This window comes from Saccopteryx bilineata, chromosome 3 (assembly GCF_036850765.1).
Source record: "Saccopteryx bilineata isolate mSacBil1 chromosome 3, mSacBil1_pri_phased_curated, whole genome shotgun sequence".
NCBI classification, from domain to species: Eukaryota; Metazoa; Chordata; class Mammalia; order Chiroptera; family Emballonuridae; genus Saccopteryx; species Saccopteryx bilineata.
The window spans coordinates 95703294-95719695 of NC_089492.1; the positions used below are offsets into that span (position 1 = coordinate 95703294).

General features: G+C 41.8%; 1 protein-coding gene across 2 annotated transcripts; it reads left to right on the forward strand.

Moving 5' to 3' along the window:
* Positions 1 to 3978, forward strand: LOC136330320 (gem-associated protein 6). 2 transcript variants are annotated; one of them, XM_066266955.1, is made up of 3 exons: positions 1 to 270; positions 640 to 783; positions 3223 to 3978. In XM_066266955.1, exons 1-3 carry the CDS (start codon positions 185 to 187, stop codon positions 3596 to 3598), a joined length of 606 nt encoding a protein of 201 aa, XP_066123052.1. In that variant the 5' UTR covers positions 1 to 184; the 3' UTR covers positions 3599 to 3978. The 2 variants fall into 2 exon arrangements, with proteins under 2 accessions (XP_066123052.1, XP_066123053.1); XM_066266956.1 differs by having other exon boundaries at positions 3 to 120.
* Positions 3979 to 16402: the final 12424 nt, after the last annotated feature.

Below are 16402 nucleotides of genomic sequence, written 5' to 3' on the forward strand. Positions count from 1 at the left end.
AGACGCCTTCCTTCCCAACGTAGTTCCTGGGGCCGCTTGCTAAAACAGCAATAACTGATATTTTGCTCGTTTATGAGGATTAAACGTTAATTTCCATCTTGTTTGACTACGACCCAAAAAGTACGATGCTCCTGCAGGGTAGATCAAGAAATCTGAGCTCTAGATCCTTAGCTGCTGCCTCGCTATGCGTCATCCAGAGGAGATTGTGACAAATCCGGAGGCCGGGCCCCTTTCTGGAGAATGCTTCGGATACCGCCAAAGAGCGGGACGGTGGATATCCGAGTTAACTTTTTCAGTTTGGGGCTAAAAGTGCTGTGGAGTGAGATCATTTGGTCGAAGGAGAGCAGAGTTTAAGGGTTTGAGCATCTGCAGACCGGAGTTCAAAGCCAGTGTGCCGGCTATCGGGAACGGGATTGGGGTGGAGGAGGAGTGCCGGATGAGTTACCGCAGACGAGGCCCAGCGGGGATGCGGTGGGCCCTTAGCTTTCAATAGGAATAGGAAATACTGTATTAACTAGTTTTCCGATATGGAACTTGAGGCAAGTCACAGATATTCTTTACCTCTAGGGTGGAGATTAGGGGTAAGACATTTGCTTGGGTGCAACGTATATAATTAACCCGAACTGGTGGTGGTCTTAGATCTAGCCAGATGGCAGCTATGAATGAGTGGATGAAGAAAGGTCCCTTAGAATGGCAAGATTACACTTACAAGGAGGTCAGAGTGACAGCGGGTGAGAAGGAGTATAAAGGATGGGTTTTAACCACGGACCCAGTCTCTGCCAGGTGAGTTTGGATCCTACTTCCCTGAAATCATGACACCCCATTGTGCTGCCTGTATATTATAGTCAAACTCAGAAAGCGATAACGAAAGGCTAATTATTCCTATGTAAGAATTTTATTGCCTTTGAATGTATGTACGGCTTTAACTATGGATTACCTCGTCAAACCAGCCAGGTTGGTAGACATGAGATATTTCCTACTATATTTGGTTGGGAAATTTCAAACATATACAAATGAAAAGAGAATGGTAAAACAAACACTAACCTTACGCCTCCCACGTATTTTATAAAGCCATACGCAGGCATATAATTTTGTTCATAAATACTTCACTATATCTCTTAGTAGATAGGTACTCTAAATTAATGTAAGCTCAATATTATAACACCTAACAACAGTAATAATAATTTAAATATTAGCTAAATCCTAGTCTGAGTTCAGATTCACCTGGCTGTCTCAAAAATATCTTTTTATATTGATTTATCAATTTGGTTGATATGTCTTTTAAGTATCTTAATGTATAATTTTGCGGTATCCCTTTTTAATTTTCCGTATTCCTCATTTATTCAAGAAACAGCAATTTGATAGAATTGAATACATTCTGGATTGAGCTTCTTGCAGTTTCATGTTGCTTAACATGTTCTTTTATCCTCTATATTTCCTATAAACTAGTTTTCAGATCTCAAGGTTTAATTGGGGGCAGATTTACCTTTTGCAAGACTACTTTTAAGGTGGTGATACATATACACACACACTTTTTATTTTGGAATGGTTTTGGATTACAGAAGAATTGTAAACAAGGTACAGAGAATACCCATGTACCCAGTTCCCCCTAATGTTAGCATCTTACATAGGCATGGTGCATTTGTGAAAACTAAAACTTACGTTAACTAAACTGTAATCATTTCTATTTTACTAGTTTTTCCACTAATGAGCTTGTTTTGTTTTGGTTTTGTTTTGGTTCCAGGATCCAATCTGGGATCCCACATTACATTCAATTATGTCTCCTTAGTCTCCTCCAATCTTTGACAGTTTTTTAATCTTACCTTGTTTTTCATAACCTTGACTTATTTGAAGAGAACTGGTGAGGTATTTTGTAGACCGTTTCTCAATTTGTGTGTGTGTGAGTGTGATCTCATTAGTAGACTTGGTTTTAGGGAAGAGTACTATAGAAGTGAAATTCCCTTCACATCACATCATATATCATATTTTATTTAGAATTTTTACATTTGTGTTTGAGATTAGCTTATACTTTTATTTTTTAATTCTGACCTCTGCTTTTGGTATCAAGGTTATATTAGCCTCATTAAACATGTTAAGGCGTAGTCTCCTTTAATAGTCTCTAGAAGAATTTAGTTACATTAGAAATGTTTGATGCTTGAAAGTTTTATAGAATTTTCTGGTAAATTTTTATAGAATTCTGGTAAAGTTTTATAGAATTTCTTAGGTCTTTTTTCTCCCATGGGAAGTTTTTAATCTAGTTATTAAGTTTTTATGTAAAGATCATAGGATTATTTATACTCTTTTCTTTTTTTCATCATTAGAAGAAACTTATATTTTCCAGGGTTTCCTAAGTTCAAAATTATTTGCATAAATTTGCTCTTAATATTTTATACTTCCTTATTTCTAATTTTATTTGTATGTGTCTTGGGTTACTTTTTTCTTTTTTAAAAAATTTTTATTATTCATTTTAGAGAGGAGAGGGAGAGACAGAGAGAGAGAAGGGGGGAGGAGCTAGAAGCATCAACTCCCATATGTGCCTTGACCAGGCAAGCCCAGGGTTTCGAACCGGCAACCTCAGCATTTCCAGGTCGACGCTTTATCCACTGCGCCACCACAGGTCAGGCTTGGGTTACTTTTTTCAAAAGTAATCTTGCTGAGTTTTGTGAATTTTTTTCAAAGAACCAACTTTTGGCTTTGATCCTTTTATTGACTCTTGTTTTCTATTTTATTAATTTTGTTCTTTGTAATTTTTCTTTGGCCCAGTTTGAAGGAGAGTTAATTGGGTTGGTTTTTTAACTCTGAAAGTAAAATGTGTACCCTCTCTTCCTTTTTTAAAAATTTTTATTTATTAATTTTAGAGAGAGGAAAGAGAGAGATAGAGATAGAAACGCCGACTTGTCGTTTCACTTATTTATGCATTCATTGGTTAATTCTTTTATATACCATGACTGGGGATCAAGCTAGACGTTAGTATATCAGGATGATAGTCCAGCCAGCTGAGAAACACAGTCAGGACCTTTCTTCTTTTCAATACACATTTAAGTCACTCATAACTCTTTAAGTAATCCTTTTACTGACTCCCACAATGACTCCCTCATTTCATTGCTTCGTCCATAGTTTTATGGACCTTTTTCCTTAGTTTTATGGACCTTCTTCCATAGTTTTATGGACCTTTAGGTTTTTCTTTTGCAAATATGCTCTGAACTTACTTTTTCTCCAAAGTATTGTCCTTGTGAACTTCCTTGAAGATGGCAGCATGCATGTGACCGGAATTATGGGACATGCTGTGCAGACGGTTGACATTGTGAATGAAGAGGACCATAGGGTGAAAGAGAAGCTGATGCATTTGTTCACATCTGGAGACTGCAAGGCATACAACCCTGAGGACTTGGAAAAGAAAAAGAACAGCCTAAAGAAATGGCTCGAGAAGAACTACATCCCTGTCACTGAACAGGGAGATTCACCAAGGACACTCTGTGTGGCAGGGGTCCTGACTATAGAGCCACCATATGGTCCAGAAGATTGCAGCAGTTCTAATGAAATTATTCTATCCCGTGTTCAGGATCTTATTCAAGGACATCTTGAGGCTTCCCAATGAGAGGCTAAGAACCATGGATGCACTGAAATAAGACTTATTTTTTTTGTCCTTCATAAAATGTTTTGAATGTTAATGACATATTTTAGGATTATAAAGGCACACAGATGTGTGTGTGAGTTTTAATTCGTTGTTTTGGTAAAATCAAGGTTATGGATTATGAGTGCTAATAACTAAGTGAACTCTGGCAAGGATAGCATCACATGCAACCAGATTAGCACAGGGACATCAGAATTCTAAGTCTTTTTTTAATGTGGCCATGGCTCCGTTTCTGTTAGGCAGAAAATGTGTTTGTTAAAAAATACATGTTACATTTGATATAAAATGTATTAAGTCCCTGGCACTAAAATTGTGTGTGTGTGTGTGTGTATGTGTGTGTGTGTGTTTAATAATGAAACTTGGTTGAAAGTTGAAAGTTTTGATTATTGGTAAAAATCTTTTTTTTTTCTTGGTGACAGAGGCAGTCAGAAAGTGGGATAGATAGGGACAGACAGGAAGGGAGATGAGAAGCATCAATTCTTTGTTGCGGTACCTTAGGTTCTCATTGATTGCTTTCTCATCTTGCCTTGACTGGGGGGCTATAGCAGACTGTGTGACCCTTGCTTGAGCCAGCGACCTTGGTGAGCTCAAGCTGGTGAGCATTGCTCAAACCAGGTTGCTGGTGCTCAAGCTAGTGACCTCAGGGTCTCAAACCTGAGTCTTCCACATCCCAGTCTGATGCTCTATCTACTGCACCACTGCCTGGTTAGGCGGTAAAAATCTTAACATATAAGGCTTATAATTCTCAATGCCTTTAAAGTGAGAATGAGGTGATATTTCTGAGGAGAAAGGTAAATGTGACAGGTATTCTGCCCCTGAACTTACTTCAGTTTCTTTGCCTGGTGCTGTCAGCCCAGGCTTCTGACAGATGCTTTCTGCCTATAGTCCCTATTCCCAGGTTAGGCTTCATAGGGGGTGCAGGAATTGTGCTTTGCTGCACCTGTCCCGTGGAAGCCAGTCAGGCCCAGCACTCTATACAGATGTGCTCCTCAGGTTGTTAGTTGGGATTACTTTTCATGGGCATGCCTATAATGACAACTTGGTCATATTATATTAGAACTCCAAGGCCCTGACTTCCCTGGGATAGGGGTTAACAAAATTTAGTCCCTTGGGGACAAATGTAGTCTGCTACCTGTGTTAAAGTTTTTATGAATTACACCTACCAGTTTACATTTTATGTGCCATAATGGCAGAGTTGAGTGTTGCAACAGAAACTATATGGCTTATATTTAAGAAGAATAAGACCCTTTACAGGAAGTCCTTCCCTCACAACTTTAAAGTTCCATGATCCAGTAAGTGAAATTTAGTGCACATCCTTTCTCCCTGTGACCCTGTAATGTCTTCTGAAAGTAAATAGGGGAAGGGAAATAAAACTAAATTTAGCATGGAAAAGACGGTGACACACTGAGGCCTCGAGAGAGTGAACTGTGTAGGAAACTGCTCAGCCTCAGTGGGGCTCAGTCCTTGGCACAGTGTACTGGTGTTGGTAAGTTTATTTGCTGTCTGGCTAATGAGCTGGAGACAGATTGTTTGAACAATGTGCGTGCTGAAGAGGCTAAGTCAGGGGTCTCAAACTCAACTCAGCACGTGGGCCGCAGAGCAAGATCACAGCCATTCGGCGGGCCGCACTAGGTCTACAAAAGGCAACTGTTACGCAGCACTTTTCTCACTGCAGTTGAAAAAAAAAAATCAGTACAACAAGCACAATCGTACATGCAGTTTACTCAGTGTCACAAAACGACCAGAAACTGTAGTTCGCATCACAACTGCTGTTAAGTAAGCTAATATCTAGCTAGGATGCTAGAGAAATGAAAAATACAAGTAGGCCCCTAGGCTTACTTAATTTTATCCAAAATATTTTGAACTTCGTGGATTAGTCTGCGGGCCACACAAAATTGTTCGGCGGGCCGCGAGTTTGAGACCCCTGGGCTAAGTGGTCTGGCTCTGCCGTAGAATCCTGCCTGCTTAGGGAGTTGTCCCGCTCCTTCCTCAGCTAAGATTCTTCCCCAGGAGTTTAGCTCAACTGTTTCAGATCCCTCCTGGTTCCAGATGCCCAGGGAAGATTCCTCCCAGAGCTGCCTCTGCTCCCTGCCAGCTGGAGGCAGTAGCTGGGCAGTCTTTGAACACATTGGGTATCAAGGCCACCTTTTTCTAAATTTTTAAAATTTATTATGTTAACGTGGTTTCAAGTTTCCCATGCAGTGTTACACCCCCAACCCCCCCCCCCACGCATACACATTGTGCCCCCATGCCCCATTCAGAGTCTCTATTGCGATTTCACCTCCTTTGCCCCAAGGATACCTTTCAAAACAAAGGTTGTTAGATTTTTTTTTTTTTTTTTTTTTTTAAGCTGGAAACAGGAGAGACAGTCAGACAGACTCACGCATGTGCCCGACCGGGATCCACCCGGCATGCCCACCAGGGGCAAAGCTCTGCCCACCAGGGGGCGATGCTCTGCCCCTCCGGGGGGTCGCTCTGCCGAGACCAGAGCCACTCTAGCACCTGGGGCAGAGGCCAAGGAGCCATCCCCAGCGCCTGGGCCAGGGCCATCTTTGCTCCAATGGAGCCTTGGCTGCGGGAGGGGAAGAGAGAGACAGAGAGGAAGGAGGGGGGGGTGGAGAAGCAAATGGGCGCTTCTCCTATGTGCCCTGGCCGGGAATCGAACCCGGGTCCCCCACACGCCAGGCCGACGCTCTACCACTGAGCCAACCGGCCAGGGCCAAAGGTTGTTAGATTTTCACTGAGTACTTGTTGGTCCCTTTGGAGCAAAGTTTCCAACCTTTGCCCTGATTTCTCGCTATCTCATTGTCTGATTTCCTAAATCTCTCCACTTGTCCCTAAACATTATCGCTGAAATAGGTTTTTCCATGAATTAAGTTTTTAAAAAGCTATTATTTTTATTTATTTTAGTGAGCAAGCAAGAGAGAGACAGGAAGTGGGGGAGAGAGAGACAGGAAGAGAGATGAGAGATGAGAAGCATCAGCTCGTAGTTACAGCACGTTATTGTTCATTGATTGCTTCTCATACATGCCTTGACCCAGGGGCTTCAGCTGAACCAGTAACTTGGACTCAAGCCAGGAACCTTGGGTTTCAAGCTAACCTTTGGGCTCATGATAGTGAGCCTGTGATCAAGCTGGATGAGCCCACACTCAAGCTGGCAACCTTGGGTTTCGAACCTGAGACCTCAGTGTCCCATGTCGATGCTCTAGCCACTGCACCACCACTGGTCAGACAAGTTTAAAAGAATAAATATTAATGAAGGATTTAAAAAGGCCGGTTGGCTCAGCAGTAAAGCGTTGGCTGGGCGTGTGGAAGTCTCAGGTTCAATTTCAGGTTAGGGCACACAGGAGAAGCGACCATCTGCTTCTCCCCCACCCCATCTCTCTCTCTCCCTCCTGCAGCCATGGCTCGAATGGTTCAAGTAAAGTTGGCATCGGGCACCGAGGATGGTGCCATGGCCTTGCCTCAGGTGCTAAGATAGCTCAGTTGCTGAGCAACAGAGCAGCAGCCCAGACAGGCAGAGCATCACCTGGTAGTGGGCGTGTTTGATGGATCCCAGTCGGTTGGTGCATATACGGGAGTCTGTCTCTGCCTCCCTGCCTTTCAATAAAAAAAAATTTTTAAAAAGATTTAAAACATTCACATTCATTTTATTTGATGAGAGCTGGTGGAAATTTCATGATGCCTTGAAGCAGACTCCAGAATGCTAGAGTCAGGAGTAAGGATTACTATAATTCATGCTTACATTTTGGAATAAATCAGAGCAGTCAAGGACTATGGTTTAATATACTTCTACTATTATGCTTCTACTACCAAATACAATGCATTTTTAAAAACCACTTATTTTGTGGTATAAAAAACTACATATTAAATGTATACAATTTAATAGGTTGGAGATACATCTGTGAAACCATCACCACAACGTATGCCATAGCAATCCTTCATCCCCATAAGTTTTCTTCTGCCTTTTTTATTATTATTATAAAGTTGGATTTTATTGTTCAAACAAAATTAAATCATTTTAAAAATCTTTTCTTTATTTTTAATATTTTATTTATTGTCCTTTGTGATGTTGACATTTTTGAATACAAGCCAGTTATTTTGTGGAGTAACCCTCAGTTTGGCTTGTCTGATTTGTTTTGTTTGTTTTATGATTCAGTTCAGTATGCATTGGAGATGATAGTGTGCTCGTATGGTATATCATCTCAGGGGCACATGATATTAATTGTCCCACTTCTGGTGATGTTAACTGTGATCACTTAGTTAAGGTGGTGTCTCAGGTTTCTCCAGTGTGAAGTTACTATTTTTCTTTTAGTAATTCAAAGTATCTTCATACATATTTTTTAAATGAGCTCTATTGAGGTATTATTCACATATAAAGTTTATCCACTTTAGACATGTATAACTCAGTGATTTTAGTAAATTTAGAGTTATGCAGCCATCACGACTTTTCATCATCCTATAATATCCCTTATCCCATTTGTAGTCAGTTCCCATTCCAACCCTCAGTCCCAGGCTAATCTACTTTCTGTATCTATGGATTTGATTTTTCTGTATATTTCATATAAATGGAATCATACAGATGTGTCTGGCTTCTTTCACTTAGTATAATGTTTTTGAAGTTCATGTTGTAGCGTGTATCAGCGGTTTCTACTCCTCTCCCCTTCTCTTTCACTCCCCCTTCTCTAAGAGTGACTGAAAATTAATAAAAAATTAAAAAATAGGCCCTGGCCGGTTGGCTCAGCGGTAGAGTGTCGGCCTGGCGTGCGGGGGACCCGGGTTCGATTCCCGGCCAGGGCACATAGGAGAAGCGCCCATTTGCTTCTCCACCCCCCCCCCCTCCTTCCTCTCTGTCTCTCTCTTCCCCTCCCGCAGCCAAGGCTCCATTGGAGCAAAGATGGCCCGGGCGCTGGGGATGGCTCCTTGGCCTCTGCCCCAGGCGCTAGAGTGGCTCTGGTCTCGGCAGAGCGACGCCCTGGAGGGGCAGAGCATCGCCCCCTGGTGGGCAGAGCTTCCGCCCCTGGTGGGCGTTCCAGGTGGATCCCGGTCGGACGCATTTGGGAGTCTGTCTGACTGTCTCTCCCCATTTCCAGCTTCAGAAAAATAAAAAAAATAATAAAAATAAAAAAAATAAATGTATTGATTTTAGAGAGAGGCAGGGAGAGAGAAACATTGATTTACTCTTCCACCTATGGATTATCATTGGTTAATTCTTGTATGTGTCCTGACCAGGGATAGAACCTGCAACTTTGGTGTATTAGGATAATACTAACTGAGTTAGTTAGACTCTAACTAACTGAGCTACTTGGCAAGGGCCACCTTTTATTTTCTTTTTATTTATTTATTTTTTCTTAAAGGTCACATATTATATAATTCCCTTTTTTAATTTATATATTTTTTTATTTTTTTACATAGAGAGAGGGATAGATAGGGACAGACAGAGGAATGAAAAGAGATGAGAAGCATCAATCATCAGTTTTTTGTTGCGACACCTTAGTTGTTCATTGATTGCTTTCTCATACGTGCCTTGACCATGGGTCTTCAGCAGACCGAGTAACCCCTTGCTCAAGCCAGAGACCTTGGGTTCAAGCTGGTGGGCTTTTGCTCAAACCAGATAAGCCTGCGCTCAAACTGGCAACCTCAGGGTCTCAAACCTGGGTTCTTGGCATCCCAGTCCTATGCTCTATCCACTGCGCCACCACCTGGTCAGGCGCCTTTTATTTTCTTAATTATGTTTTTAAATAATTTATTTATTGATAAACATTGATCTGTTCTGTATGTGCCCTGACTGGGAATTAAACCCACAATCTTTTCATATTGGGACAATGCTAACCAACTGAGCATCTCTCTGTCTAGGGCTTAATTATGTTTTTGAACTATGTAAGTTTAAAAAATGGGCATATTACAATTTACCAAAAACATTTTTTTATAGCTCATATGTTCAGTGCCATAGCTAAGAACTCATTGCCGAACCCTAGGTCACAAAGATTTTTTTTTTTTTTTTTTTAACAGGAAGAAGGAGAGAGTCAGAGAGAGGGATAGATAGGGACAGACAGGAACAAAGAGAGATGAGAAGCATCAATCATCAGTTTTTCGTTGCAATACCTCAGTTGTTCATTGATTGCTTTCTCATATGTGCCTTGACTGCGGGCCTTCAGCAGACCCAGTAACCCCTTGCTCGAGCTAGCAACCTTGGGTCCAAGCTGGTTGTTGGAATCCATGGGAGTCTGAAAAGACCAGAGTAACAGGCTTTATTGAAAGGAAGAAAGGAACCCTGCCGGGCACTTCTCAGGGGAGAAGGGTGCCGGTTACAAACTAGGGGCGAGTTATATAGTGTTTGGGAGAGCCTGAGGGGATACTGAGGCAAAAGTCCTGGTATGTCGGGAATGCTCTTCCTTGGGGGGCTTCGAGCATGTGGGTGTTGAATCAAAAGTCCTGGTATGTTCGGAGCCCCTCCTTGGGGCGGTTTGTCAGAATTTTGGAATTCCTCTGTCTCAGTCCAGTAAGGGTGAAGTCTGACAGATAAGCCGAACATCAAGAGGGCAGTTTGGAATACACATATCTATCACTGGAGCTTTCTGCTCAAGCCAGATGAGCCCGCGCTCAAGCTGGCAACCTGGGTCCTCCACATCCCAGTCTGACGCTCCATCCACTGTGCCACCTCCTGGTCAGGCAAAGATTTTGTTTTCTTTTAAAAGTTTTAATTAACCCTTAATGGCTTGGCCTTTGGTGGAACAGTGGGTGGAGTGTTGACCTGGAATGCTGAGGTCACCTGTATGAAACCCTGGGCTTGCCTGGTCAGGGCACGTATGAGAATTGATGCTTCCTGCTCCTCCCCCCTTCGTCTCTCTAAAATGAATAAATAAGAAAAAATTTAACTCTTAAACTTAGATTTATGTTCTATTTTGAGGTAATTTTTGTGTATGGTATGAGGTAAGGGCCTTAATTCATCTTTTGCATGAGGATATGGAATTATTCCAGTACCATTTGTTGAAAAGACTTTTCTTCATTGAACTGTCTGGCACTTTTGTTTAATGTCAGTTGATAATAATTTAAGAGTCTCTTTCTGGGCTTACAGTTGTGTTCTATTGCTCTATATATCTGTCCTTGTGTTAGCAACAAGTTGTATTAATTACTATAGCTTTAAAGTAAAATTTTATATCTATGCATGTAAGACTTCCAATTTTGATCTTTTAAAAGATTGTTTGATATTCTGGCTCCTTTGCAGTTCCATATAGATTTTGGATGAGGTTGTCAATTTCTGGGAAAAAAATGCCTGTGGGATTTTGATAGGGATTATGTTGAATCTGATCAACTGCAGGAAAGGTGTCACCTTAATATTGAGTCTTCCATGAACTAGGATGTCTCTTCATTTATTTATATCTTTAATTTTCTTAAAACAATGTTTTATAGTTTTTAATGTATAAGTCTTATATATCTTTCGTTAAATTTATTCCTAGGCATTTTTTATGCTGTTGTGAGTGGAATTGTCTTCTTAATTTTATCTTTGAATTACTGATTGGTAGTATACAGAAATAGTTGATATTTATATATTGATCTTGTGTCCCACAGCCATGCTGAACTCATTTCTCATAAACAGTTTTGAGTTCCTCTTCCTTTACTTTACATTTTGAAGAGGGAGTAGGTCATACATTTATTCCTTACAGCCTCTTCTTCAGTGCTATGCAAAAGTTACTCACAGGTTTATGGAAGCCCTTCTAATTGTGGAACAAGATGAGAGTCTTACAAAGCAGAATTAAAAGACTTGATCAAAATCATCAGCACCTTTTCTTTTAATTTCAACATATAGTCATCCAGCCTTTTTAGAGTCTTCACAGGCTCCTGAAAGGGGATATTATGTTCCTGAATGAATTTATTTAAGTAAACTTTTTCTCTTATCCTCTTTTTCTTGTGTCCCTGTTTATCTTTGTATCTTGAGTTCATAACACAACTGGCACATAGCACTTGTTTAAAGTAAGTTGGTTATATTGACATTATTGCATAAATGTGAAAGGAATTTCTGCAGCCCCAATATAGGTCTCAAACTGGACATGTAGCACACATTAGTTATAAACTGGACAAATGGCCTCCTGTTAACTAATCAGATTGCATGCTTCAATTAATCCAGCCTTAGCCATTCTTACTGTAGATAAGGATGGTATAAAGATTTGTGGGCTAGAAATAATGGGGACAGCTGGAGTTTGAATAGGACAGTGCACAGGAGAATTTCAGACACAGAAGGGTGGCATTAACAGAAACATCTATAATTACAGGCTGTTTTGTGCTGGGTCGATATCAGTGGATTAGTTTCCTCCTCAAATGGGATAGTCCCTTGGTGACAATTGTATAGCACATTCCCTGATTTGTAGACACCTGTCTTCTAAAGAACATAACATGTCTTTGACATTCGATCTGGTAATCTTACTAGTAATGAAATCTTAAAACAGATTTTTTTTGCAGTTCAAACTATAGGATTAATAAGCCTAGAAATTGCCCTGGCCGGTTGGCTCAGTGGTAGAGCATCGGCCTGGCGTGCAAGGGGTCCCAGGTTCAATTCCCGGCCAGGGCACACAGGAGAAGCGCCCATCTGCTTCTCCACCCCTCCCCCTCTCCTTCCTCTCTGTCTCTCTCTTCCCCTCCCGCAGCGAGGCTCCATTGGAGCAAAGATGGCCTGGGCGCTGGGGATGGCTCCTTGGCCTCTGCCCCAGGCGCTGGAGTGGCTCTGGTCGCAACAGAGCGACGCCCCGGAGGGGCAGAGCATCGCCCCCTGGTGGGCGTGCCAGGTGGATCCCAGTCGGGCGCATGCAGGAGTCTGTCTGACTTTTCTCTCCCCGTTTCCAGCTTCGGAAAAATACAAAAAATAAATAAATAAATAAGCCTAGAAATTATACTTCCTAATGAGGCTTCATGTTTACTTTTCAACATTTTATAGTCATATACCTTTAGAATTATATACTTCCAACCACCCCTTTTTAACCTTATTTGTGTTTTAGTATATTGGCCAAAGTCTTCTAGGTTGGACTCCGTTAAGATAACACAAAGATAAGGTAAGGGTGTGTGTGTTTTTTAAACATATTAATGTGGACCTAAGTGTGAGAACTTGAGTTTTAAACTGGAAGTGTTAGGAATATTAGTGTCACATGTAAGTCACATCTTCAGAAGGCATGTTTTAACTTATTTTCACATTTTCAGAATAAGTGCTTTAAAAAAACAAAACCAAATTTAATGGTGGGATATTTTTATTTTTGTATTTTTCCAAAGTGAGAAGAGGGGAAGCAGACAGACTCCTATATGCGCCCAATTGGGATCCACCCAGCATGCCCACTATGGGGTAATGCTCTGCCCATCTGGGGCATTGCTCCATTGCAACCAGAGCCATTCTAGCACATGAGGCAGAGGTCATGGAGCCATGCTCAGTGCCCGGGCCAACTTTACTCCAATGGAGCCTTGGTTGCGGGAGGGGAAGAGAGAGATAGAGAGAAAGGAGAGGGGGAAGGGTAGAGAAGCAGATGGGTGCTTCTCCTGTGTGCCCTGGCCAGGAATTGAACCCAGGACTTCCATATGCTGGGCCAATGCTCTACCACTGAGCCAACTGGCCAGGGTGGTAGGACATCTTTTAAAGAAAAGATATCTCTACCCATCTGTGCATGGCTTTTCCAGTTCTTAAATATTATTTTCTCAATTTCTTAAGTACTCTGTATTTCTGATAACATATTCATATAGGACATGCTTATTAGAGTTGATTTGGCAAAAAAATATTTTGCCTTCATTAATGGAAATATCTTTCCATTTTCGGAGACAACCATGGGCATAATTTATATTTGAATAATAAGTGGTAGCTAGACTTTACGTGCTCACCTATCATTTTGTTTAAACAAGTTTTCTCTGCCTTGGCACTAGTGACATTTGGACTGCATACTCTCTTGTTGGGGGTTACCTTGTGCAGTCGCAGGATATTTACAGCATCCCTGGTCTCTAACCTCTGGATGCCAGCAGCACCCTCTCTCCCTCAGTCGTGACAACGACATCTCCAGACATTATGACATGTCCATGGGAGGGTAAAATTGCCCCCAGTTGAGAACTACTAGTTTAAAACAAACAAAAAGTATAAATGATAAAGAAGGAAATGTCTTTATAGTCTTTGTACATGATAAGGTCCTGTACTTATTATAGTTCATCAAGTTCTCTGGACAAATAAAGTCTTATTTGAAAGGCTAACAGTCACTTTTGTTTTAATACATTTGAAACCCAAAGATGGAATAAGGTGAAACTTGCTAAAAGCGGACTCTTAGGACTACATGAGTCTTTTTGGCTAAGTTATTTTGTCTTTCATTTTTGTAGGAAAAAAGTAGCCATGGATCATTTGTTCTTTGTCAATTAAATTCATTCAACATGGGCCCTGGTCGGTTGGCTCAGCGGTAGAGCGTCGGCCTAGCATGCGGAGGACCCGGGTTCGATTCCCGGCCAGGGCACACAGGAGAAGCACCCATTTGCTTCTCCACCCCTCCGCCGCGCTTTCCTCTCTGTCTCTCTCATCCCCTCCCGCAGCCAAGGCTCCATTGGAGCAAAGATGGCCCGGGCGCTGGGGATGGCTCTGTGGCCTCTGCCTCAGGCGCTAGAGTGGCTCTGGTCGCAACATGGCGACGCCCAGGATGGGCAGAGCATCGCCCCCTGGTGGGCAGAGCGGCGCCCCATGGTGGGCGTGCCTGGTGGATCCCGGTCGGGCGCATGCGGGAGTCTGTCTGACTATCTCTCCCTGTTTCCAGCTTCAGAAAAATGAAAAAAAAAAAAAAAAAAAAACCTAAAAAACAAAAACAAAAAAAAAATAAAAAATAAAAAAAATAAATAAATGTTTAAATTCATTCAACATGAAAGGAAATTAAGTCCTTCGGGCCATTTTCAGTAAAAACTATGTTGAAGGAGTAGCAGTAACTGCATATTCTGCATAGGAAATAATAATAAAACGCCTCGCTGTTTGAATACGTCTATTGAAAAGTTTATTATTATGTCAGTATATTATATTTAGCCATTTTGAAATATGTCGATTCATTATCCTAAACACTGATTCTCATTGTAGTCCCCACACAGCCAGCCAGGGCTCAGTGGGGAAAACGCACTCTCAGTCCTGATATGCTGGCATTTACTGTATTGTAATTTTACAAAGTACTTCACAAGATCTTATTTTAGGAACATTTTATAAACAATGGCTAGAAAGAAAAAAGAAAGTTTACCATATGCCTACAGATTCACAGGCTGTGTGCTTTGATATACGAAACTTCTTAGATCAGATGACAGAATGGGAGGACAGAGACCAAAGTTCAGTGCCTGCCAGGAAGGCTGAGCTGCAATACTCAGATATAAACTCAGGCAGGAAGAAGACAGAGCTAACACTGTCAACCTATTATTGCCTCTATAAGAATGTTTAGACCTTCTAATTTTCTGAGAACTTCTCAATTAGACATACTACAAAACTGTGCAGACTAATTTCATAGCAAGTACCTTATTAATACTGTTCCCTAACTAGAATCCAGTAAAACAAACATTTAAGAAAACATTTACAGAGTTCTACATAAAATTAACATTAAATGCTGACTATCCTGTTGGGGTTTAGAAATCTAGTTTCACATTGAAATACTCTACTGCATTTTGACCTTTAATCACAAAGAAATAATCTTACTTCATATTTCATAATTTTAATAGTTTTGGGGGTGGCCCTGGCCAGTTGGCTCAGCGGTAGAGCATCAGCCTGGCGTGCAGCAGTCCCGGGTTCGATTCCCAGCTAGGGCACACAGGAGAGGCGCACATCTGCTTTTCCACCCCTCTCCCTCTCCTTCCTCTCTGTCTCTCTCTTCCCCTCCCGCAGCCAAGGCTCCATTGGAGCAAAGATGGCCCGGACGCTGAGGATGGCTCTGTGGCCTCTGCCTCAGGTGCTAGAATGGCTCTGGATTCACAGAGTGATGCCCCAGAGGGGCAGAGCATCGCCCCCTGGTGGGCATGCCGGGTGGATCCTGGTCCCGCGCATGCGGGAGTTTGTCTGACTGCCTCCCCGTTTCCAGCTTAGGAAAAATGGGGAAAAAAATAGTTTTGGGGGTAAGGATTTTCTTATTCTGTGCCTTCAGTCAAGGGGTCCCAACCTTCATAACACACTGGCACATCTCTAACGAAGACAGGATTTATGCATCTGTTATGTGGCGGCAAGAAACCAGCTCAGGAAGGGCTCCTCCCACCCTGCATTCAGCTGCAAACTGGGTTCAGTCCCCATGGCTCCAGGTAGGGCAGCATGAGCTCCACTATAGCACCAAGAGTCAAAACGGGTGTAAAAATCCTTGTTAGAGGTTTAGTGCTGCTTTCTCCTCATTTCTCCTACATGTCCTGCCCAATCACTTCTGTAATATCAGCCTTGTTTCGATAGCAAGGTCAGGACTTGCATATTGTATATGCTATGCATATGTATGTCTTTTACTTAAAGTGATACACATTAATGCCTTGAAAATACACTGCTTACGGTCTAAGCTCCAAGTGCACTGAAGCTTAACCACACCTGATAATGATCATCTTGGGCAGTCTAAGAGGTTTCCCGGAAACATAACTAAAATAGTATCCTGAGAAGTGCACACTGAGATGGATTTTCTCAATTAGTTTGAATTCCATCTACAGTATGAAACCTGTAGTGACTCTACCTGGGGGCTAGACAAACGCAAGCATCTTTCCCACTCAGTTCTTCGGGATTCTTGCTGACCACACTGATAAAGGTCCATGAAAAATTTA